This window comes from Pteropus medius, unplaced genomic scaffold (genome assembly GCF_902729225.1).
Source record: "Pteropus medius unplaced genomic scaffold, Ma_sr-lr_union100, whole genome shotgun sequence".
Taxonomy (NCBI): domain Eukaryota; kingdom Metazoa; phylum Chordata; class Mammalia; order Chiroptera; family Pteropodidae; genus Pteropus; species Pteropus medius.
Window position 1 is genome coordinate 2856800 of NW_024349797.1, and position 25573 is coordinate 2882372.

General features: G+C 49.7%; 1 protein-coding gene and 2 long non-coding RNA genes across 13 annotated transcripts in view; 1 reads left to right on the forward strand and 2 right to left on the reverse strand.

Annotated features, from left to right (window-relative positions):
- The window catches only part of LTBP2 (latent transforming growth factor beta binding protein 2), a 95103-nt gene extending 84616 nt beyond the window's left edge, over window positions 1-10487 (reverse strand). For 5 of the 8 annotated variants that reach the window (XM_039883799.1, XM_039883794.1, XM_039883798.1 and 2 more), the window contains exons 1-2: window positions 9234-10486; window positions 2706-2776 (exon numbers count right to left, since the gene is read on the reverse strand). In XM_039883799.1, coding sequence (XP_039739733.1) covers window positions 2706-2776; window positions 9234-9727 — 565 coding nt within the window. In that variant the 5' untranslated portion in view covers window positions 9728-10486. Of the gene's footprint in view, window positions 1-2705; window positions 2777-9233 lie in introns of all 8 variants that reach the window. The other 3 variants (XM_039883797.1, XM_039883792.1, XM_039883796.1) reach the window with 2 other exon arrangements.
- On the forward strand, window positions 8749-23938 carry LOC120619499 (uncharacterized). Of its 4 annotated transcripts, XR_005657519.1 has the most exons (5): window positions 8749-9019; window positions 16183-16269; window positions 17023-17661; window positions 17914-18023; window positions 22287-23938. It is a non-coding gene; the product is annotated as an uncharacterized LOC120619499 (long non-coding RNA). The 4 variants fall into 4 exon arrangements; XR_005657520.1 differs by lacking the exon at window positions 17914-18023 and having other exon boundaries at window positions 8754-9019; XR_005657517.1 differs by lacking the exon at window positions 22287-23938 and having other exon boundaries at window positions 8754-9019; window positions 17775-18749.
- LOC120619500 (uncharacterized) lies at window positions 13704-17024 on the reverse strand. The gene is made up of 2 exons (XR_005657521.1): window positions 16717-17024; window positions 13704-16038 (listed from the first exon to the last, which is right to left on the reverse strand). It is a non-coding gene; the product is annotated as an uncharacterized LOC120619500 (long non-coding RNA).
- Window positions 23939-25573: the final 1635 nt, after the last annotated feature.

Genomic DNA, 25573 nt, shown 5'->3' on the forward strand with positions numbered 1-25573 from the left:
CACGCACACACGCACACGCACACGCGCGCGCGCGCGCGCACACACACACACACACACGTTGGTTCTGACAATCTGCAGACTCACCCAACCACGAGTTTCCAGTGTTGAAACTCCAGTTTGGCAGAGACTAATGCTGGAAAATCACGTGCAAGTTAGGAAGCTGAGAACCTCCAGGGCTGGAGGGCCCAAGCGAGGCCCATGCCCAGACCCCTCAGGCAGCTGGTGAGAAGCCCACATCCTCCGAAGCCAGCCAGCTCCAACTTCAACTCAAGCCTCTACAACACTCGCTAAATTCACTAGAACTTACCAACCCTCCTACCCATCTCCAACCCCAACTGCCTTCCCAGGCCCTGCTACTCAAAGCGTGGTCCCTGAACTAGCATTGGCAGTATCCCCTTAGGAGCTTGTTAGAAGCACAGACTCTCCAGCCCCATCCCAGACCTGCTGAATCAGAATCTGCACTTTGATAAGATCCCAGAAAATTCAGAGTAACATTCAAGTTTGAGTAGGGTCCCCCAAGACAGATCTTCCTATGATTGATCCCAAACTCTGCTCAGTGTCTTCAGCTCTGGCTAGATTCACCCAGCGTGCTTTTAAAAAAATACCAGTGCCCAGACCCCAATCTCAGAGCTTCTGTTGAGCATAAAACCACCTGACTACCCACATCCCTGGCTTCCCTACCCAGGGAGTCACTGATTTTGAGTCCCAGATCCTTCTCTAATGAGCTGTGTGACCTGGAGCAAGTCACCACCTCTCTGAAGCTCATTGTCTTCATCTTTAAAATTATGAGGTGTCACTTCCCCATCAACTCTTTCCTCAGCTATAGAGGGCCTGTCCTCTGAGAGCCCCCACTAATCTAGGGTTCCTGAAGAGAAAAAATTTTCAGGCAGTAGATCTGCTTTGCTGTTTGTTTTGAGTTTGGGGTTTTAATTTCTTTATCTGGAGATCCCCAGAGACACCAAGATACTTCCTGAGCTTCATTGTCAGACTGGGAGCAGTCAGATCCATGAAGTCTGAGGCAGAACCAAGATCTTGGCAAGCCCACGCCACCATCTCTGCAGGAATGGAAGCAGCCCCATCCTGTTTCCATCTCATCCTCATCTTGTCCCCATCTTGGGAGGTGTCAGAGCCAGAGAGGAGGGCCTCCATGAGGCCTGGGAACACCATGGGTCTTGTCATGCACCTGGAAACCTTCACCCTGCAAAAAGCCTGGGGGCTTGTCCTTGGGCAAGAAGGGGTTCTGGTGAGACTGAGGCTTTGCAGACAGGCTTAGGGCCTCTCAGAGTTTAGTGGCAGCTCTGAGAGGGGCAGTCAAGGTTGCTCTTAGAGCTGCCATACAGACCTGGGGAGCTGACAAGGGCTCAGAAAGGGCCCTGGATGTGAGAAAGATCCAAGGTGCCTCTTGAAACCCCCATATCTGTTATCACCTATAGAAATTCCAAATTCCAGAAGGCCCCAGCCTCAGCTGGCGTTGGGAGGGAATAGCGGCCCGCAGAGAACAGTATAGGGTTCTGGAGTCAGCACTTGGGGTGGAATATCTTTGGCCGTGTTTCCCAACTAATGTGAACCTCCGTTTCCACGTCTGTAAGTGGGGATAATCAGTGAATACACGTTATAGGATTACTGAGAGTCTTAACTAAGATAAAGTATGTGAAGAGCTTCTCACAGCGTTGAGCACATAGTGAGTCCTCAGCTGTTAGCTAGCAGTGTAGTAGTAGTAGTAGTAGTAGTAGTAGTAGTAGTAGTAGTAGTAGCAGCAGCAGCAGCAGCAATAATGGTAGTAGTAGTAATGGTGGTAGTAGTAATGGTGGTAGTAGTAATGGTAATAGTAGTACACTATCCTCCCCACGTCACAGATGTAGAAAGTGAGGCCCAGAAAGTAAGGTAAGACCTCTGGCAGCAGGGTATAATGATTAAGAAGAGGGACCTCAGAGTTACCTAAGTTTAAATTTTGCCATTTCCAGGCCACGTGACCTTGAGCAAGTGACCTGTCTGTGCCTCATCTACCAAATGGATAGTGGTCCTACCTGCCCCATAGGCTAGGTAAGTGCACCTTGCACAAAGTGAGTACTGTCATTGTCACTGCCTCTGACACCATCAGTGGATGCTTGAGCGCAGGGCCCCTGGATCCTGCCTCACTCCTTGGTTTCTACTTAACTAAGATGACTATTCTCTCTTCTCTCATCTGGGCCAGCCTGCCAGGCTTCAGAGCAGTCCACAGGGAGGCTGAGCCAGACACAGGATCAGATCTTTATCTGACCATCCTGGCAGGGTGCCTGGCAGAGGCCAGAACCAGTGGGGCCAGGGCCAAAACAGAAGTGGGTTCCCATGGCACACACCGTGATTGGTGCCCCTGCAAACATGCGATGATGAGGCTCTGGGGTCAGCCACATTTACAGACTGCAAGGTGTCTGGGCACCTAAGGGACCCTGCAGGCAGAGCAAATGGGGCGCCAACACAGCAGGGCAGCAGGAAGGGAATGCAGGGAGCTATAAAAACATGAGTGGCGATTTTATTTGAGTTGTGTTCTATTGGAGGCTGTTTTAAATCTCCTCTCTTCCACAGCACCCTGCCTCCACTCTGGAGGGGAGCTGCATCCCCAGGAGGCAAATTGGGGAAGACACTTCTGTTCTCAGTTCTGGAGTCCCCATGACCAGCCCACTTCGAAGGAGACAGAGAAGGGTAGATGGGGCGGAGGCACTTACGTTTGATACAGTGGTTGGTGCTGTTTGCTGTCGTCCATCCCGGGCAGCACCGTCCGCCGCAGACGTTCCTTCTGTGGAGTCGTCAAAACAGGGTCAGGCATAGGATGCTCAGAGCAGGACTATTCATAGAACCCCTCTGATGGTCCTGCCCTCTGCAGGAAGGGCCTGGGAGAACACTGCCTGGCTGGGCAGACTGTCCCCCTTATCTAGGATGCCTCAGGGCTTAGGCCAGGCACTTTGGGATCCTGCGGATCTAATATGGAATCCTGACTCTGACATTCTCTGCTTGACCTTGGGAAACCTTACTCTCTCCATCTGTACAATACAGGAGGTAATACCTACCTAAATGGGTGGTTGTGACTATTAAACAGGATAGGAATATATAGCACCTGACACAAGAAGGCACTCCACTAGGACAATAATGACAGTGATCATGAAGATGTTCGGAAAGCAAGTTCAGAAAGGTTCAGTCACTTGCCAAGGATAAACAATAAGTGAGTGCCAGAGCCTCATTCAAACTTGAGTTGGCCCAACTCTAAGTCATGCTCCAACTCTACATCGCCTCTCATCAAAAAATAAACACCATGGTCCTTGCCCAACAAATGCTGACAATCCAAGGGAAGCTGGAGGACATAAAATTCTCTTATGCACATGCATATATATCACCTGCCAACAAATGCACACGGGGAGGAGCCTTAGCCCTTGGCCAGGCTGGTGCACAGTAAGACTGAGCCCTAGAATTTCTTGTTAAGAGGGGCTTATAAGGTGGCAAGCTGGTAGGAAGATGGGGCTGGGGACTTGGGTTAAGCTGCCCCTGCATAGGGAGCACACTGTTTTAACTTGGACAGGTTGATGGAACTTCATGGGGAATAATCCTTCTCCCAGCTACTCTTTGGTGCTGGCATTGAGGGCCTCCACAGGAGACACTGACCTGAGGTAATCACTGGGGCATTCACTCATCTCACTCAAACTTTGCTTTCGGAGCAGTCCAGGTGAAGTCCCCTGCAGCAGGCGTCACCAGCCCTGACTCTCAATCTACAGACTCAAATGCCTAGACCTGGGTGACTTCCCTAGAAGGGCTCTTCCTAGAGAGGACCTCTGGGGGCCTGGATCTTTGGCCCAGGCTTTGTGGACCCCATCATTAGCACCAGAATTATCTACCAAGCACTCACTGAAACTCAGGATGAGTAGGGTGGCAGAGGTATGGAGCCAGAGAGTCGGAGCGAAGGACAGAACAAGGGGCCATCCCTGTGACTTCTGTAGCCAGCATGGCAAGGAACTGGTCTTGCTTAGGAGTTTGTTTGACATTTAAGGGGCTCCCAATGCTTATGTGGTTTGGGAGCCTTACAAAACATTCAAAATAAACTCCTGCAGCTTGAAAAAGCTGAGGCTCATTCCTGGCCCTTTGGCCCAACGTTGAGGGGAACTGCCTCCCAGGGAGCTCCAGAATGTCCCCCCAACCAAAGGCTCTGCCATTCTGGCCTCCTCAAAGTCTCTTCAAACTGCTGCCCTCAGCAGCTTCCTGGCGCCATGACGGCCTCTTCCCAGTCAGGGCCCAAACACTGGGTTCTGGGGATGGGCGTGGTCCTCATACCCTCATACTCAAGGTTTCTGACTGTATGTGCCCCAGTAGAAGGGGGAAATTACCCACCCATTTGTAAGTCACTATCCTTGTGGTGGTAACAAGGCCTCTCAGAGGCCTGGGAGGTCTTCAAGAAGAAATAGACTGCATGGCCTGGGAGTTTTCTATGAACTAAGGTCTGCGGGAGCCCAGATAGCACAGACTGAGGGGCCCGCCTGGTTAGGCAATCATGGTGAGCCAGTTGTGAACCCAGACACCTTCAGGATGGCTCGGTGGCTGACTGTAGGAGGACAGCAGCTGGCCTTGCCCATCATGGAGCCCTCAGTGCTGTCAGGACCACAATGAGGACTGGCCAGAATCAAAGGTTGCCAGGCGGCAAGGTGGGGTAGGTGGTAGGCTGGGACCGGGAGGGCACTCAAGAGGGATTCAGGTCCTCAATGAAGGCCTCTGAGTGTCCTTTCTAGGTCGATATTAGAGTTTTGGGTAGAGGCCCAGGTAAGTGGCCAACTGAGAGATAATCATTCAGTTGGCTCTGGCTAGCTAGGGAGAACAAATGAACTTCACTGTCTGGGATATATGACTCAGTGGTTCTGACTCCTTGGAGAGTACCGATCAGAGCTCATATGAACCCAACTTTCCAGGTGACGCCATTCAGCAAACATTAGCCCAATATGCAGCATCGTTGCCTAACCCTTGGGGACATTTCTGGCTAACAGCCCGGAACAATTGCTGTTCCACCTGGGACAAATCTGATCGTACTGATCCTTTGTTTAAAACCTCCCATGGCTCTCCATTGGCCTCTACAAAGCTAACCTGGCCCCCGCCTGCCTGTGCAGTCTAATTGTCCCCATCACCTCTCCCTTATCTCCATGACCATCCACAACCAAAGCTGTGATTCTCCAAGGATCTAAAGTTTGTCATCCCCCAGCTGCACTCTATATGGTCACATTCTGATGCCTTTGCTTAAGCCGCTCTCTGCCTACAAGGCCTTCCCTCTCTTTTTGCCAATTAAAATCCTTTGCATACTCCAAGACTTCCAGATCAAATGTTACCTCCTTTGGGTAAAACCTCCCCTGACATCTGCCTAGCCCTCCCCAATCTCCATCTCCTGTGATCATTTTGTACTGATTGTCTCAGGTTGTTGGCTGCATGGGTCTCTGTCTTGTCTACCTTGAGGGTTCTTTCTTATTTCCCTTCGTGCCTCTAGAGTCTAACTCAGTGCCTGACATATGGGATACATTTAATATTCCTTTATTCCACTTAATCCAGTGTTTCCCAAAAAGCAGATGAGCAACACTGAGGGCAGAAAAGTGGGTTTTAGGTTTCCACAGTCACAGCATTCAACAGTGCTGAATCACATGGTGAGAAAGTGATTTCCATTTCAGTGCTCTTTCTAGCCTGAGTAGATCAGTGAAAAAAATCTGTCTGAGGTTGTGTCTTCAGGCCAGGGCCTCCCCAACACTTGCCTGTTTCCCTTTTCAATAGGGAGAACGCATCACAGGATTTAGTTTCCTAAGATAATGGTGTATGACTAGAATTTGAAAGCATTCTGTTTTCATTTTCAGTTTTCCTACAGTTACCTTTTTCTTCATGATCAGTGGTTCTATTTTCAGCTTATGATGGTAATACAAAGTTTTTTTGAAAATAAAAAATGAATTTATTTATGTAGAAAAATGAGTCAAGCACTGTTTGTAATAGCAAAAATATGTAACTCATCTAAAAGTCCAAAAACAGGAGGATGGATAAATAAACTGTGGTATATTCACACAGTGGAATAATATACAACAGCTTAAATGAATAAATTTGGGCTAATTATATTACCATAGTTATAACTCAAAAATCTAATGAGGTGGAGGGAAAACAACTTGTTAAAGACAATACAGTATGGTATTACTTATCCTCATTTAAAATGTGCAAAACGAATCATGTATTTTATGGATGCATGTATCTGTAGTAATAGTATAAAAATATACCTTGGAATCATAAGTAAATTTAGGATAGGGGTTAACTCTGGGGAGAAAGGGAGGAAAATTTATATAGAAAATTTTAACTAAAAATATCAAAAGCAAAATATGCCAAAATATTAAGGTTTGATAAAGCTGGAGTGTGAGTTACATTATTACTAATACCTTTTTGTATGTTTGTACAAAACTTCATAATATAAAATACTTTAAAATAAATAAAACAAAATCCTGTTATTTTAAAAGTACATGAATTTAAAGAAAAATAATAGAGCAAGAGGGAAAAGATAGAGGAAAATATTGTGAAAGGGCTATGCCTTGAGGCTAGTTCTAAAAACCCTGAATATTGGGAAACAATAGCTTTACAAGTCTTCTGTAGACTGTAAATTTCATTAGCGCAGGAACCGTGTCTTCTCTGGTTCGTTGTGTGCGATAAACCCTGACTATGTTGCCAGTTCCATGAGGACAGAGGCTGTGTTGACCACTGCTGTTTCTCCAGCTTCCAGCACAGTCCCCGGCATATAGGATGTCTTCCAAACACTAGTTGAACGAATGAAGAATCCCTAGCAATCCTAATGTAATTTCAAACTTCACCAGCAGGTGGCATTTGGTCCTTGGCCCTGAGTAACTCACAAGGCAATTGCCAGAGAGGTCAGCCTGGCCAGGAGCCATTAGCCAGAATAGACCTAGGTAGAGGAAGCCCTTTAAACAAGATTGCCACTCAGCTCCTCCACAGCTGACTTGGAATGGCTGGTTTGAGTGCCAGAGTAACTCTCCCTTTACCAAAGGTGCAGAATATAATCTGGGGAAGGAGCCAAACCCAGCATGTGATATGATGTGTGCACCTGTGTATGGCAGGTGTCTGTGGGTGGCACCCAGCCAAGGCACGTCCTTACACACCTGTGCACATCCACCAGCCTTATTGTGGTGACAATCTGCTTTGCTCATTACCACCTCATTTCACGACTTCTAATAGTGCACTCTCCCAACCCCACTCTCCATTATTTCACCTTCCCCCAACTCTCACCTAAATGCCTACTGCATTAAGCTCCTCCATGATCTGGCCTAATCTATGCCTCCAGCCTCACCCCCATGGCTCCCCTCCACACAGGTGCAATCCTGCCCCTAGACCAATGCCAACAAAGAGAAGCCCTTGTCCTTGGGCAGTGCTACATCTCAGGAACCCACTCCTGCCACCTCCCTCTCCTCTGCTTCCCCACATGCTGCCCGTCAAGCACCAGGGGCTCCAGCTCACAGGGCCTCCTTCTCCTCTGAGCTCCTCAGCCACAATTGTTCCATTCCTTGGTGCTTAACATGAAGCTTCTGGTACTAGAAAACACATTCCCTGGAACATATCTGTCCATTTCTCCAACTCGATTTTGAGTAATTGAGTTGCTCTCCCCGCAGGAACAATGCCTTTGTCTCCGGGACCCATCTCGATCCCATTCTCCGCGCACTTGCTCTTAGGAAGCATGTATTCACTTGCACAGGCCAGGAAAGGAAAAAGTGAGACATGGCAGGTGCTCCAGTAACACCTGTTTACTGATTCTGTGTGTAAACCACTAGGCAGCACATGGGCTTACTCTCCACCTGCTTTAAGCTGGGCCTTCCATGGGCAGCAAGGAGTTCATTCACTCATTCAACAGGTACTTAACGAGCATCGCCTATATTCAGGCACTCTGCTAGGTACTGTTAACACAGCAATGAACAAAACAAAGCCTCTATTTTCATAGAACTTATAGTAGCATGTGCTAGGAGACCAGACCATAAACATAGAAAAAGAAATATAATATGTCAGATGGGAGTGCATGCTATGAAGAAGCATAAAGCAGGGCGAAGGGAGAGAGTAGATGGGGCAGGAGTAGTCAAAGAAGGCCTGAGTAGAGATCTGAATGAAAGGAGGGAGTCCAGCTGAAGTGTGAGAGAAGAGTGTTGCAGCCAAGAAAAACAGCGAGTGGAAATGTCCTGAGAGCCTCTATCCTCCAGAGTAGGACTCGGGTTAGCAGTGTCCTTTCTGCTGTGCACCGGGACTAAACCCAACTGATAAATTGGGTTCAGGCCCAGAGGGTTGCCAGGTTCCTTCCCAGCCCCTCTGATGGTGCCCCAACCCAGCCCTGCTCTGCTCACAGCTCCTGTGCCCACAAATCTGGACACACCTTAGATGCCCAGGCAAGGCTGCGCTAGCGCCCTGCGGCCGGGATGGTCCTCCACTAGGGATTGGAGGTGCTGGGGAGTCTGCTTACGCTGAGAGGGTGGCCCAGAGGGGCAGCGGGTGGTGCCTGGGGAGAGGGGGAAAGTAAATTGCAGGGTTGGGGAGAGGCTTAGCCCCACAAAGTGCGCTAGTCGCGCTGAAACCTAGCTGCAGAGGCAGATCCACTCGCCCACGTAACCACTGTGCCGCAGCCACACCAGGGGCACGCTTCCTGCCCAAAGTGCCCCCGAGCCCACACCCACTCCCATGGTCAACCATCGTGTGCCCGCCCAGGCGAACCTGTGCCCCAGCCCAAACATTTAACCCCATGCACGGGCTTCGCTGCCAGCCCCCTTCCCAGAGATACATCTGCCCCCGAAATCCTCCACCTACGCGCGTTCTGCGCGGTCTCCCGGGCCTCCTGCGCCTGGAACGCCCACCCCGCTGTCCCCTCCCGCCTCCATCTCGGACCCGGCAGCACAGCGGGCGTCTGCAGGCACGGGTTAGCTGAAGACGGGCGAATTCCGAGGCGCATTAGGAAAGGATTTAACGTCAGGACTCAGAGAGCTAGTACGCAAGGGTGAGAATGGTGTTTCTCTTTCCCCTCAACTCTTTCAAAGTGGGGTCAGATCTCCGAGGCCCGGCTCTGTGCTGTGTCCCCACAGTGCTGAAGTCAGGGGAATGAAGGGCAGAGCCCGATGGCACCCTCTCCTCTCGCCTGCACATCCCTCCAGTAATGAGCACCCCCAGCCCTCGTTCCTCCCAGCCCCCGTGCTTCCCTCTCCAGTGCTCACCCCGTGAGTCGCCCTCGCGGCGGGGTTTGGGGCGCAGCCCGGGATCGCTGCAGGGACCCGAGGCGCGGGAGAGCCAAGGCGGCCCGGGCCCGGGGTGCAGGCTGTTGACGGCCCAAGAGATGGCTTCTCCATGTCTGCGCAGGTGGCTGTACTCGACGCGGCTGCTGCGCGCGGGGCGGCCTCCTGGCCTCCGCCTCAGCGGGCCTCCTGGAGCTCCCCCAGCCGGGCTGAGCCTGCTCTGCGGGCGGCGAGCCTGGGACAGACGCGTCCTGCTCCCGGAACAGACTGTACACCTTGGCTGCGGCCCCTGTAGGGTGGCTGTCCCCGGGGCGCCACAGCCGATTCGCGTCCCTGCCAGCCGGCTCGTATCTTCCCACCGGGTCCCTCTGAGCATGACCCATGCCCACGAAGAGAGCCAGGGTGAGAGGCAGAAAGCTCCTCCAGGGGGTACGCAGGGCGTGCCCGGGGCAGGGGGAGGTGGTCGGCGGCCTCATGGCGCCGGAGGCCGCGTGAGAGCTGTGCGCGCGGGGGACCGTCCCGGGAAGGGCAGTCTGTGCGGACCGCCGCCCGCGGACTGCGCTCAGGCCCCCTTCTGGCGGCCCGCTTCTCCTCGTCTAGGGGACCCCGAGTCAGACTGCAGGCCGGGTTCTCCCCGAAGCGAGGACTGGGCGGCGAGAGAGATGGGGGACTGTGCGCCCTGCGCCTGGAGTCGCGCTTGGTCTCCAGCTGGGCGCGCGCCGCTGCCGCACCTTCGCGCCTTCTCGGCGTCGCTGTAGCCTTCTGAAGGGGAGCCGGAGGGTTTTATTTTTGGAAACCTCTCCTTGTTTTTTCGTCTCTTTTATCCACACCATGCCCCCTCCTCGGAGGGACAGCTCAGCCCCCTCATTACGGGAGAGGGAGAGAGGAATTCCAGCAACACCCACTTTGGCACCGGGAAGCGAGCGGGCGGCGAGGGGTGTTAACCCGTGAGGAGCTGGGGGAGGCGCAGGGCGGACCCGAGGTACGGTGAAGGAGATGCCGCCTGCCGGGACAACGGCACCTGAGCCACTTTTCTCCTGTCCTGGGAAAGCTCGAAATGCCGACCTGTCCCAAATTTATCTCCCGCCACTGACCTCTGGGACAAACTCCGGGTTGAATGACCAAGGCTGCAGCCTCTAAGGTCTGAAAGAGGCCAGTAGTAGTACCAAGAACAGCGTGACAGAGACAGACCTTAGGGACGTCCAGCCCCTTGGCTTTCCGCCCTGGCCACTGGGACGTCCGCCCGGGTGCAGGCTAGTGCTGAGACAGACAGGGGGAGCTCTGGAAGGTCGCCTGGTCGCGGGAGCCCTGGAAGGTCGCCGGGGGACGTGCGCCCTCTAGCGGAGTTGGCCGCGCCCTTGGCCATCCTGATGCTGGTAGAGACCTGCGGCTGCCAGCCGCCTTCGCTCCCTGATCTTAATCCCCTTCCTGTTGCGTCAAGGTCCTGTCTAGGCCTGAGGCGGTGATGGCAGATCTTGAAAAAAGGTGTCCTCTTTTTCACCCAGGCGTAGATCTAGAAGATCTGGAATAAGGTCACTCAAGGAGACAGCGTGTGTCCCAGAAGGAAATGAAATCCTGCCCCACGCTCAGAGATCCATCACTCCCCCAGGAATTTCCCCAAGAGAGATCCGATTTGCCTCTGATTGACCGGGTGCTCTTATCTTCTTGGGCTGGCAGTGAAGGGACACCAGTGCAAGAATGCCAACTGCCACCCCTCTAAGTACCCGCAACAATCAGCTCATCATTCACGCCCATAGCTCCCTGCCGTAAAGCCCAAAGACCCGGCAACCAGTGCATTTCTGTAGCCTACTGTTTCCTAGAGATACCCAGCAAGCAGGAGGGCACCAGTTTGCAACTTCTCCCACTACACAAAGGACAGGTACAGTTAATACCTAATGTTGGAATACAGCCTCAACTCCTGACCCAAAGCCTTGCATGACTGGCCCCCTCTGATCTGTCTCACCTCTTGCAGGGGCACTCACCACGGTACTGCAGCTGCATTCCTCTCCTTTCTGCCCCTGAAATAAGCCAAGTTAATGCCTACTTCCCTCTTCCTGGAACGCCCATCCCCAAGATGTTTACAGGACTCGTTCCTCATCACTTCTCCTCTCAGCTTGAATATTACCTACTGGAAAGCTGATCCCTGACCCCCCAGGCTAGAGCATCCCTCCCACTCCCAAGTCATCACTTTCTAATATATTGCCCTGTTTACCCTTCATGACTCTAATGACTAGTTGAAATTATCTTATTTATTTGCTTACTTGTATAGCTGGTTTATTGGATGGGCTACACCTGAAGGTATCAGGTCTTCAGGACAATAAGGAAACGGCTATATTTTTTCTCCTCCTGCTGCCTTCGACCATATTATGGTGAATTTCATTTCTCAGAGTCCTTGGCTTGCTCTTCCTTATCAGTAACAAGAACAGTTTCATTTCTATAATTAAGACCAATTTTCAGGCACTAAAAAGTCTGGTCCTGTCCAAATCAAATCTTCATCCAATTTAATCAATCGTGAATCCAATTTAATACTCCTTCTTACCCTCCATGGGACTCTCCCCTGGCTTGAGATCCTGTTGTGGGGAGAGTAGAGTGTGGTCTGGTTTTCTAACCTTCCTTTGCTGCTGTGGCCCCTTTTCTGCTGTTGGGGAGAAGTATTAGAGGAAAAATGGAGAAGTCTCATGTAGCAGGTGCCCTTGGCTGGCAGGTGCCAAATGCTGGCTCTTTCATGGGCACATTTGTGAGTTCTTAGGAGGCTCTCTGCAGGGTCTCCACCCTGCACTGCTGTACCCAAACACTCTCTGGCCAAGCTCTTGAATGCGCCTTATGGACATTTCCATCCACATCGGCAAACCAATGGTGAGCTGGCTATTCCTCACCCTGCCATAGAAGCCACTCCGGCCAGGCTCCACAGTCGCAATTCTCCAGACAGGAAGTGCCTACAAACCTCTTTATTTATGGACACCCTCAATTCCTGAAGACATATATTGGGTCTTCCAAGAACTTTCTTCCTGTGCTTTGGTGCCTTGAGGTGCTTGCAGCTTCCAGTGACTCAACCAGCATCAGTGGAGGGAGAGTTATGGGAAGTCATGGTAGTCTCCTCTTCTTGGAGGCCCCCGGTCTCTATGACTGGTTCTCTTGGAGCCCCCTTTACTTGGTTTGTATTGGTGAGTACCTTCAGAGGAAATTTCAGCCCTGCTTACTAATGCAACTGTTCTCTCTACCTCAATACTTTCTTCAGTCCCTTTCATTTGTAGATCGGTTTTGAGGGATGTGGCTTGATGGTTGCTGAACCTGTTCTGCCATTAGTAAAGTGTGTAGTACTTCTCTTTGGAATATGAGAATCTTAAGTCCTTATTGTTCTACCCTTGTAACTTCCACAGAAATTTGAAGACCACAGGAAAAATTCTGTTCAACTACTGAAAAAATCATTATTATCTGACTTCCCAAGCTATGAGGATAGCTGTAAAGGAATCTTGTCTGCCTGGCTCACTTCTGTTTCCCCAGAACCTAGAACAGTGCTTGACTCTAAAAGACAGCCAAGAAATATAGGTTCGATGGATGGTTAACTGAATGAATGACAGAATAGTTCCATGAAGTAGAGAGGTATCATTAGACTGATTTTAAGAGAGAAAAACTGAGTTCCTGGTGGTAGCTCCTGGTACAAGTTCACGTGCTTACTGCCTCGAGGGCTGGCCCTAAGGACCTCCTTGAATTCTGTGCCTTGCTTTTTGGGATGAATACCATCTTGATTCCCAGAATGCTCAGTTCCTCCTTGAGACACACTGCTCTTTCACAACTATGGGAAAGCCTCAGCTCCACACTTCCCTCTTCGCCTGGTTATCCACTCTGCTCTTTAGCTCTGGGCTAACTTCCTCTCCCTACTACCTGCCAGTTCTTTCAGGAGCTCTCCTCTTCGTCCCTGAGAGCTCACCTCAGATCCCCATGAGCCTCCTAAGGCCAGAAACCTTGGCATCATCTTCGTCCCTGAGCTATTTTTTCCTCCTGTGTGTCCAAGTCATTATTACTGCTCCGTCTCCTCCGTCTGCACTTCTGGAAGTCTGCCGCCCATTCAGCCTCTCACCGCTTGGCCTCAGCCAAAACCCTCAGGCAGACACACTTCCCTCACCACGAGGCACCCCTCCCACTTCTTGGTGAGTACAAGTGGTCCTTGGAAATTCCCACCTTGTTGTCCTGGGATCCCACAATCTGGCTAATTTACTCCAAAGACAACCTCTCCTACTCCCCCATCCCAGCGCCATCCTCCTGGCCTGCCTCCCACTTACTGTCCATCACTCTCTTTCCCTGTAACTGTTGGGATCTGTTAATGCAGCTCTTCAGAATCTCCAATCCCATAAACAGTTGATGTTTTTCTTTCTTCTTTTAAGTTGCCGAGATTTATGGAGTCTACTACGGTTCGAGTACTATGCTAAATGCGCTGTATAAATGGGCTCATTTAACCAAAAAAAGGAGATATTTTTATTTCCACATATACAAAGGAAGAAACTGATGTTGGGAAGAGCTACTAGGTTACTCAAGATCACACAGCTGACAAGTAGCTGATAAATCCTGTGTCTGCAGGATTCACACTTTGGTCATTTCCCACCTGAGGCCAAGCTTTTAAGACTGTACCATCTTGTCTCACCCATGGGCTTGTGACTTCATTGCCATCCTCACAATTGAAGTGGTATCTTTCTCAACCGTGTCTGCTGCTGTCACCACCTGAGTACCTCCACTACACATTCCCAAGTACTTTTTTCCCTGCCTACTAGCCCACGACTCAAGTCCCTGGGGATATGGAATTAGCAGAACTTTCTGTCCCCTTCTCCCTCCCTGCCCAGTAAGAGAAGAAGCTGTTTCCAGCATGGCCCCTTACTCACCATGTGTCACTTCCTTACTCTCTGACCCCAGCATCCCCCCTAAGAGGCACAGAATGCTGCTAAGCCCACTCACTCATCTCTTAAGTCTGGGGAGGGAAATCACCTTTGGAAAGGCCTGCAGGGAATCTCCCAAGGGGTCAATAAGAAGATTCCAGCAGAAGAGGTTTGCCAGGACGTGTGCACCATAAGTGGGGATGGCAGTCTGCTGGACACCTAGGGCAACCTAATTGCTTTCCCATGTCTTGTTGGAATAATGCTGGCGGCCAGAAAGCTACCAGAACTTGAACTAATTTGGTAAATAAGGACCAAAAGCAAGGACCACATTTCTGCTCCCTTTGCCGAGACCCAGACTCCTGACAGGATTCCAGGGATTTTTCTTCCTTGGAAGTGACTGGACCTCCAGCCCTGAATTCCTCTCCCTAGGAGAGCTTGTTCCCCTGCTCAGAACAAATAACACATTTCCTGGTTAATCAGTGGGCAGAACAGCTGAAGAAAGGTTGATCGGGCCTCAGCCTTCCAGATGGAAGCAGCTCTGGGGCTGGGGTGTCCTGGTCCAGATGCCAGGCAGCTGGGACCCCTGCACTGTGAAGCTCCAGCCTCCAGTTTGGAAGGTTGAGGCTGCATGAAGAGGCCTTGACTCCCTCCTGCATGAGGCCTTCAAGAGGCTGCCCAGACCGGTCTACCTCAGACACGGCATCCTGGCAACCCCCCTAGAACTCACAGCCGCCCTGCCCTGGACCGCCTGTGCCGTCTCCTCCCAAAATGTGAATGTTTCTGTCTTCCACGAACTGAGCTCAGTTCTGAGCTACACTTGGCTTCTATTTTCTCATCTGAAAATGGAGATAATGATGCTCTTCTTGCCACCCCCACCTTATCTATCCTGCTTACTCCACTTTTCCAGCTGATATTTCTTGAGCGCTTAGAATGTACCAGGCACTGCGCTAAGTGTTTTACAGACATTGTCTCATTTAGTCCTCACAGTAATCTTAGAAAGAAAGTGTTATTATTTCATCATGTAGCAGATGAAGAAATGAAGGCTCAGAGAGGTAAAATGACTTGCCCACAATCACGAGGCTAGTAAGTGGCTCCACTAGGATTCCCTCCCAGTTTGTCTGGTTCCAGACACTAACCCAGTGCCAGCTTCCAGAGTAGCATTTCCCAGAGACACTACAGTTCTCTGGGAAATGGAAACATTCACAGCTGTTTGTGGTTGGCGGCAAGGGGGCGGGGGGCGCGGGGCCACATGGAATTGCTGTCACAAGCTAGCCCCCTCCAATCACACCCCACCCTCCTCAGGCCTATTCACAGCTAGAGGTCCACTTTGGGTCAAGGGCAGACAAAGTCATCATGGTGAGTTTCAGTGAATCTGATTCCCATTCATCAAGGAGAAGGAAGGAAATCAAGTTTGCCCTGCATCAAAACACATTCAATTGCTGAGTAAGGTTCATCCCAACCTTCAGCTTTTCTCTTTGGAAAAGAGACATGACACAAATAGAGCATCTGTGTGGCCCTGTGTCGTAGACATAGTAACTCCCATTTTACAAACCCAGAAGGGTGAAGTCTCTTGCTCAAGGTCGTACAGCTAGGAGTCGAGCCAAGATTCAACTAAAAAGTCTGAACGGCTCCAAAGTCCGTGCTGTTTCCACTACAGCACACTGCGTTCGCTCCAGGATGTCCTGCAATGATGTGAAATGGGCAGCTCTTCAAGATAACTGATTTCACTCCGTTTCCCTTCATTTGCAGTCTTTGATACAACGGTGGGCTGGTCTGAAAGCTCTGTGCATTTAGCTAAAGTTCCAACAACATTTCCTACGTACCTGCGTAAATTCCTTCAGCCTCTGGCTGGAGCGGAATCTTCTCAAACTCCTAGGACTGAAGCATAACTTCTCCCCAAGCAGAGTCTTGAAGACCTGAGCAGGAAAAACAACATGAACAGTCTGGAAGGCCTCCTTCTTTTAATTCTTCCCAGTAAGACCACAGGGGCTTCAAGTGCCCTAGCGAGGAGAAGCTGTATTTGGATGGAGAGAGAATCACACACTGTATTATTCTTTCAGAATCTCCAGGGAGAAAGCCCTGCGGGCCAAAGGACTGTGCAGACCTGTCCCCAGTCTGGAATGGCCATGCAGGAATTTGAGGACAAGGTAAGCAGGAAACAACTTCCCATGGCTGTCACTGGGGTCTCCCAGCCTGTCCCCACCTTGTCTTCTTGCTGGGACACAGTGACATCCCTCATAGCCCAAAGAATAGAGGTTGTAGGGACAGAAACAGGAGCCACAATGGCTGCTGTAGGGTCTTTACGAGATTAAGCTCTTTTAAAGAGGCCTGGAAGTAACCGCCTGCTCACTGTTCATCATCAAGTCAAAGAAAGGAGATGACACCTTCTGCCATCATTACCTGACTTCCCTTTCCGCCTACATCATACATTGAGAATGAGGACACACGATGAGGTTTGCCCCAATGCCTCCCACCACTCCCAAACCCTTAGGGACAGGCCCAGACCCTAAAACTCCCCAGGACAAGGCAGAGACACCAAGCCGAGGGGGCCAAGGGGCGGTGCAGCCCAGTCCCAGCCGGTCTGCATGACTCACTCCTTGTTTCCGTCCACTCCGGTCTGAGCGCCTTGGCCCAGGGGCCTCCGGGAGGTTGTAACACAGGCTGGCCTCTTGCCCATCGGGGCTCAGCAGACAAAAATTAAAGATCTCACTCCTCAGGAACTCACACAGACAGCAGAGGCATGCTCTGTGCTCTGCCTCACCAGACCAGACCTCAGGCCGGAGGAGGCTGGTGGCCAAGGGAGGAAGGAAAGGCGTCTCCGCCCCTCCCCCGCCTCTGTATCCCTCATGTCCAATTGTGAAACTCTGGCCCCTGACCACTCTCTTCTCACTCCTCCTCAGGTCCTTGCCTGAAGATGGTGCTGCTATGGGCAACTCCTTAAGCTCACTCTACTCCTCCCCACCTCTGACCGAAGACAGCAGCGAAGGAAAACAGACTTATAAACAACTATCACACATTTCTCGCAGCAGAGGTCAAGGCAGTCATTCAGGACAAGGTCAGATCATGGCAGGGAGCACAGACCTTGGTTCTAGCCTGCATGTGCCCCCAGGGTCTCCCTCCTGGATTATGTCCCTTCCCCTCCCAGGACTTTAGTTTCCTCATCTATAAAAACAGAGGATTTTACTGGATGAACTCAAATTTGCTGTCAACACTAAGGTTTTGATTTGAGGGATGGACAGACACAGGGTGGGCATGGATTTAAGAACTACAGGAGGGGACTCCCTGAAAGATCAGGCAGCCCATGCCTTCAGTTTGTAGTTGAGGAAACTGAGGCCCAAAAGGCTTGTCAAAGGTCACGTGACTGGTTATTGTCAGCACCAGCACTTGAACTGGGGTCTCTTGACTCCCAGACCTCTCAACTCTTCCTCCTTCAACTCCCCCAAGAAGCTGGGAGCTATTCGGCCTTCTAGGCCAGGGAGGCCACAAGTGGTTGTGCATCTCGACAGCGGAGCCTCATCTCTGGGATCATCTCTGACAGGGTAGGTGTGAGCACCAAAGCCTCTGGTGGAGAAGGATGGGGTTAGGGGCCGGCGGGGCAGGGCGGTGCGGGGTGTGTATTAGAGATAAGCTGTCAACATCTCCTCTCTTCCAGTTGGCAAGAAGAAACAAAGAAGGGTCCATGGTGATTGAGGGGAAACAGCCCCGTTTCTGATGGAGCCATTGCTCCATGGAGGACTGATGTCTCTCTGTCTGTTTCTCTCCCTCTCTTTCTCTTTCTCCCTCTCTCACAGGCACAGATACACACACACCAGATGCAGACACACGTACACTGTGCCCCCTCATAACTGCTGAAATGTGCCACCCACAGCCTCGGTCTCAAGATATGTATCAATATTTTCAGGTGCACTATTGGGTGGGGCCTGGAATTCCTTTTGCTGCCTGAGATTCCTCTAAGCATCTGCCTTCTGTCTAATACTCAGCCTGTGTGGTTGGGAGCATGATGCCCTCCATCCCACAAACACCTGAGCACCTAGTATGTGCCAAGCACTGAAGATAGGTAGGACGTACTCTCTGCCTGTGTGATGGTAAATGCTTCAACAGGGGATTTAACCCAGTCTTTCGGGATCACCGAAGAACTGCCAACCATGCAGGGTGGAGTTTAGCTAGGGAGCATCTCTGAGAGAGTCCTGACATTGACTTGAATATTGAAGGTTAAGGGAGAGTTCGCCATGTAGCGGAGGGGAACATACCAAGGAGAGGCACTGCATAATGCAAAGGCGTGGATGTACAACAAAGCTGGGGCTATTGGGGGAATTACAAGCAGTTTATCTAGCTGGAGTTCAGATAAGAATGGGGGCTATGTAAGGGAATAAGGCTGGAAGGGTAGGTTAGGGTCAATTTATGAAGGGCTTAGCTCTAGGCAGCTCCTTTTATGAGAAAGATGGACCTCTTAGCCACATCCACACCACTAGCTAGCCTGGGAAGGAACAGATTATTTGTCTGGAATTCTGAAACTGGTATCCTCTGGCCAATAGCAAGGGATCATTTGTGTGGGGAGGAAGCCGCACGCTCTTAATCTCCATCAATCCATCCAAAACCACTCCAAATAAACACCAAACAGCATAAAGCCAGTGTGTTTGCCTTACTTAAAAGCAATCCCCCAGCCCTTCCAACCTGTCTGTCTCCTCCACATGGTTCCTTTTTTATAGAAGCTGTGGAGCTGCTGAAGTGATAGGTTTGGTCTGGCCTCTCAGGCACTGCTGCCATGACCCACCAACCTGACTGTCCCTTCTTTCCCAACCCACCTGCTCTGGGCTCAAGTTCCTCGGGTGACTCAGTCCCCAAGTGAGGCTTCTGTCCCCAGTCTCACTCACACTTGGCCTCAGGTTCCTCTCCAATCTTACAAGCACATGTTGAAGTTACATCATGTCTAAGTGTCATAATATACATATCCAAGCCCACCCACTCTACAGCCTCCCTCACAGCTTGGCCCATAGATAAATGAGCCATACGTGTTTGACAGCCAACAGATAGCGGGGGAGTGGCCAGTGCATTTTAGCTATCATTTATTGAGCACCTCTTTCAGGCATCCGTGTTGCCAAGAAGAATAAGACTTAGTCCCTATCCTCAAGGAATGTCCAATGTGGTAGGAAAGGCAGCAACACTTAGCATGGTTAAATGCTGTGATCGAGATAAATTCAGGGTGCAATGTGAACGCAAGGACAGAGCACTCCAGGATGGGAATATGGGACAGTTAGTCAGGGAAGATTCTGGAGAAGATGCTATCTGTGTGGAGTCTAGAAAGCACGGCAAGTCTTGGCCCAGAGAAGATGGAACAAGTGGTGAGGAGGAGGTATAGCAATGATTAGGAGCCAAGTCTACAAAAATTAAAACACACTGGGGTCTACCCCGTTTCCTTTGCAATGGGGTGCCTGATCAGAGAAATTTTGCCAGATTTGAGAGATAGATCAAATTCCAATGATATTTGATGCAGATAGGTTGGGAAAATGTGGAGCCTACTGTAATACTGTTAGATATATGTACAGATGTTTAAACAACTATTCCCCACACTGAAGAATAGATGGAGGTCATCGAGATCTATAGTAGCACATGAGACAGGGTTGGGACCCATACAAGACTTCTCACAATTTGGATGAAGTCAGAAAAAGCATTTTTATCAAATTTTCACATGACATAGAACTGGAGGAATAAATGATAAAACTGGATGATAGAAGCAAGATATAAGATGATCTATATAAGTTGAGATTTAATAAAGATAAGTGAAAAAGTCTTGCATCTTGGTCCAAAAAGAACAATAAAGGATACTTGCTTTGATAGCAGTTCATGTGAAATGACCTTATTTGGGTAAGGCAGGGGAAGTGCAGAGACTATTGAAAAAGGAGATCCTAGCTAATCACTAGTCTGAAATAAACTAGAAATGTAAACTTCTAAAAGGTCTGGTGCCATTTTGGATAGAATCCAGGGCTCAGAATAGGTGGGTGGAGGCAGGGAAGTGGGGGTGGGTAACAGTGTACTTCAAGCTGTTAAGACACAATGGCAGTTTTGTGCTTGATTCTGTTGCCATGTTTTAAATGGCTTATTACAACCTTGAAGGAAACCTGGGTGGAGATTAATACAACCCAAGAATAGCTGAGATACTGGAGAAGAGGAATCTTGGTGGAGGAGAGTCTGGCAGTTTTAACTGTTTATTGGATAAAAAAGGGGTTCAGTTGTTCTGTGTTTTCATTAGTCATAGAAGGTTAACTTAGTGAGAAACAACTTCAGAATGGTAAGTTTATGTTTGTTCACATCAAGCAAGGCTCTGATCCACATTGTCATGCAAGGCCCAAGGATCCTTCCATCATGGAGCTCCAAGATTCTTCCACCTTCTCATTCAGCCAGTAGATGGAGAGAGAGGAGGAAAAATGTGGAAGATTGCACAGATGTTTTTAAAGTTAATGTCTGGAAGAAGCAAACAACGCTCTGTCCACATTCTTTTGACCAGAACTCAGTCAATGGCCATATCTTACAACAAGGCAGGCTAGAAGATGTCATCTGTGTGCCTAGGAGAAAAAGGCTGCGGGTGTGGGCTTTAGTGTTGTAGACTTAAAACAGACTGCCTTAAGATTGAGAAGTGTTAAGGGTTTATTATACCCACACAGACACTTGCACACAAATACCACAGACGTAGTAGCATAATTCATAAAAATCAAAGGCTAAATGTCCATCGACTGGTGAATAGAGCAATAAAATCTGGCATATCTATACAATGAAATACAATTCAGCAATAAAAGGAGTGAACTACAAATACACACTACCACATGAATGAAGGTCAACAACATTATACACAGTAAAAGTAGCCAATCACAACAGCACTTATCGTATGATTCCACTTATATGAAATATCCAAAAAAGGAAAGCTATAGACATAAAATGTAGATTCAAGGGATAGGGGTGGGAGTGGGGTGGGGGCAGAGTGAACAGTGAGTGGGCACAAGAGATCTTACTGCGATGAGAAAATGTTACGGTGATGGTTGCACAACTTGGTAAATTTATCGAAAAATAAATGAATTATACATTTGAAAGTAGTGAATCGTATGATATACAAACTATCTCTCAATAATTTTTTTAAGAGTTAAGGGTTTAGTACTTTGAGGTTGGGGAAAGGAGAATCTCACAGATGAGATAATGAAGGGATATCGAAGTGGAAGGAGGAAATAGCACAGAATCCAAGGAAAAATTAGATGTAAGGAAGGAAAGCATGGCCAACTCTAGTCACTGAAGTGTCACGTAAAATGGAAAGTTAATGGTATCGTCTCTGCCACAGTAGAGTTCTCAGCATTGTTCCAGATCTTGGGTCAGGAACAAGAAAAAATATGGGAACACAGATTTTCACGTACAGTAAACGCAACGTTTGGAGTTGTCCAACAGCAAGACAGATTCCATTTCTGGTTAATGAGCCCTCTGACAGTGGAAGTGTCCAAAGAGCAGCTAGATGGGCATTGTAGAAAAGATTCCTACATGGGAGGAAGACCTCTAAGGAATGTCTGAGTCTGTGACAAGCTCAGGCTTCCCCATTACCTCTCCTTGCCCAAGGTCTCCTCTCCACTCTTGGCCTTGGGCTCCTCATCTCAGACATCGAGAGTTGACCTTTGGGAAGGCAAAGTGGCTCTGACTCCCGAAACCCCAGGCACCTCACTGCTGGTGTCCAGGAGTCCTTCGGTCACTGAGGGCTCCCCTGATGCATGAGCTAGCTCAGGGGTCAGCAGTCACACAACAGCAGGTGTCACCGCAGAGAACTGGGTGATCCTGGGAGACCAAGGGCAAATAGGCTGAAGGGCCAGAGAGAGGGTATGAGAGGACCAGTACTCACTTTAAAACATATACCTAAAGTTCAGTCCCACCACTACCTTTGTGTCTCTGCCTCACACTTGTCCCACATCCCCCAAAAATAAGACATGTGAAGGAGAGGATGCAAAATAAAGTTCATGATAACCATGTGGAGGGTTCCCGAGATAGGTAAAAGAGGAGGAGATGAAACACAAATGTATCTGCACATCTCCTGAGGGGCAAAGGGAGTTGGGCGCCCATGATGTGAGTGGGTTTGAGAAGCATTTAATGCAATTTTCTTAATTGGGGCTTTGTTTGTTTGTTTGTTTGACAGCCTGTCTCAGTCACCCGCCAGGAATGGCCATGATGGTGTGAAAATAAAAACCAACATCTAGAAGTCGGAAGAGTCTTGTTTTCGAGGACTTGGAAAGCTGCGTGGAGCTTCTGCATAGCCTGAGTTGCCAATGGCCATGACTGTAGCTGCTGGCATTGCTCCAGCATGAACTCTGATTCCATGGCAAAGAAGGAGGAATCCTTAACAGCCTCTGGAGTAGACCTGAAGAGCTATAGTGCTGCCTGGTCACCAAAACAAACACTCAAGAGGTGATTCACTTGTCCAGCAAACATTCGTTGGCCGTCTTCTGTGCACCAGCTCTCCGCAGAGCTTGCAGTCATTCATTCTGCAGTATGAGGGCAGCTGCTCCAAAGTTCCAAGGAATATACCAATATTTGGAAGCAAATAAGTTACGTGCATGCTTCTGAACCTGCCTTGTGAAATTAAACCCAACAGTCTTTCTTATCTCTGGACAAGAACCATAGCTGGAGGGGTGAGGAGGAGGAAAGACAAGATAGCGACAGTTTGTGGTTCTCATTGTATAAATGATAATACTGATAGCAGTTTGCTGCATGTCCAGCCAGAAGGTCATCCTGTGTGACAAGTAATCAGAACTACCATTTTTAATACAATATCTTGTGGCACGAGGAATCAGAACTCCCACTCCCAGCAGGAGGGAAGAATAAGGAAGAGTATAATGGTGGATAGTGCAAAGGTGAGGCCACAGCAGAATCTCAGAGTCAAAGAAACCTCAGGGGGCATCTAACTCCAAACCATCCACCGCCCATCTATTCCCCCAACAACCATCCAACGTTACTCCCGCAGATTCCAATAAATAGTGTTCCAGGTTACGGCTTCCCTGGTCCCTCCTTCTACATCCTTGGCCCTGAAGGAGTGTCAGGTCCCAGCAAGCTCACAAATGATCGTGACCCCAACTTCCACACCAAATGAGACCAGCAACACAAATCAGCTGGAAGCGGTGGCTTTCAGACTTTGTAACCACAGCTCACAGTAAAAAATACATCTTACAACGTGACTCACGACGCAAGGGTATCCATCTGTAACTGGCACAACTTATCCTTACATGTAATGCATTCTCATGTCTACTACCTCTCTTCCATTTTTTAACAATACTGGTTGTGACTCACAGTATCATTGATTTTACAACCCACGAATGTATTTCAACACTCACCTATGCCAGAGGTACAGGCTCTGCCACTGGAGTTCTGAGGTCAGATAACTCTGGGCTAAACAAGAGGGCAAGTCATGAGCAAGCAACAGAGATGCTCAATGTATATGCTCTCAGAAGAAAAGTCTTGAAACCCCTTGGCCTGGAGAAAAAGGAGATAAAGGAAGATTTCACAAGGTCTTTGTGTATATTAAGGTGTTTGCTTTGTTTGTCTGTTTAATGTAGAAGACGGTGAGTATTTATTCTCCATGCTTGCTGAGAACAGTGTGAAGTGTCATCGACTAAAACTGCGGTGGAAATTATTTTAGTTTGACATGAGATTTGTTGGTGAGTATGTGCAGAGAGAGAGAGGACAGCAAGAGATTTTACATATTAGAAAGGTTCATGTGACATTTCCTTCTGTTAAAGGCAAGGAAGAGGAAGGCAGCTGTCCTTAAAAGCTGATTAAACTCTGTGGATCTGGGATGGTTTTAATGTTTTTTTCCCCCAGAGGACAGGGGAAGGCTAGATGGCTCAAGGAGGTCCTTTTCGCCTAGGAGTCACAACCTCTTCAAATTCCCCCCAAAAAATCTGCTTGCAGACTTTCACGCTGGCTCCATGTTGGCTGAGGAAGCTTGGGCTAGATCCACAGGGTCCCCATTTCCAGACCCTGTAAAGAGAACCAGTGGAAGCCAGAGAGGGAGAGAGAGACAGACAGAGAGAGAGAGAGGCAGAGACAAGAGAGCAGACAGACAGAGACAGAGAGACAGAGAGGCAGAGAGGCAGACAGAGAGGCAGAGAGGCAGACACAGAGAGAGAGAAAGAGACAGACAGACAGACAGAGACACACAGAAACAGAGACAGCCCACAGGGCAGGCAAGGGGAGGAGGGCTGTGCATTGGGTGCCAAGTGCTCTAGACTGGGTGGGAAAAAAGGGCGCTGGGGCAGGGGGCAGGAAGGGGCCCGCCCAAGCAGGGCCGTGAGCTCAGTGTTGGGCAGGAGACAGGTCTGGCTCCTGTCATACCTGCACTAATGAGCTGGAAGCGGGCAGAAACAGCCCAGCATGAGAAGGCCGGCAAAGGGAAGGCCCTCCTCATGCCAGCTGGACAGGAGAAGACAGAGCAGGGTGGGAAGAGGGCCCTTCCCCACTCCACATTCTAGATTTTCAAGCTGGAGGCTGGACCTTCCAGGAGAAGGCACTTGGGAAGTGAAGCCAGATCAGCTGGGGCCGAAATGAGACCTCCTGGGGGAAAAGGGATTAGAAAGATGCTGAGAGACAATGGCATAGGAGGAGGAGGAGCCAAGGGGCTGCAGAGGCACCATGCCAACCCTCGGGAGAGAAAAAGCCTTAAGGGGGTCGTCAGCTGTAGCCTCAGGCCCTAAGGAGAGAATCTGAACAGAAGCAAAGGCTGGATAGTCTACTGACTTAATAAGGGCAGGCAGAATGAATGAGTCTTCCCAGCCCCGCCAGGGCAGCAGAAATGGCCACAAGTATTTACAGACTATAAACACCAAGAGGAGCTGCGTTTGTCTGGGTCTGCAGGAACCTGGCTAGGCCTGGCAGGGGCGGAACAGGGCCGAGAGGGAGGCCTGAGCCCGGCGTTCTCTGCAGTGGACTGTCCTGAGGTCCTGGAGGCAGGGTCACTTTGAGAGCCCCCAGGGCCAGCTCTAAAAGCTCCACTAGAGCCAGGAGCTGGATACAGCCCCGGACAGGTCACTGCCACAGAGATCCCAGGTCCTGGCATTTCTGTTTTGATCTGGGGTGTGGCGCTAGAAGTGTGAGGGGGCCAAATCTGCCTCCCAGCTCCAAGGTGCAGCCAGGGAAGCTGGACAAATATTTGTGGAACATCTGCATTAACCTTTTATGTGGGGCGTCTTAAGATCCCTCCCAGTGGCTTCCACAGGGATGCTCACCTCCACTCCATTTCTGACATGGAAACTTTCTACCAGAAGCTGAAGCCAAGGCCTGTGGGTCCAGTTTGAGTTTTTCTGTGCTTCTTGTTCAGCACTGGTTGCAGGTTAGAACGACCAGGGACAAATCATCTCCCATCTTGGGGCCCTAGTTTATCCACCTGCATCATGAATAGACTGAGCTTGCTGTGTATGCTGTGATTTTCCT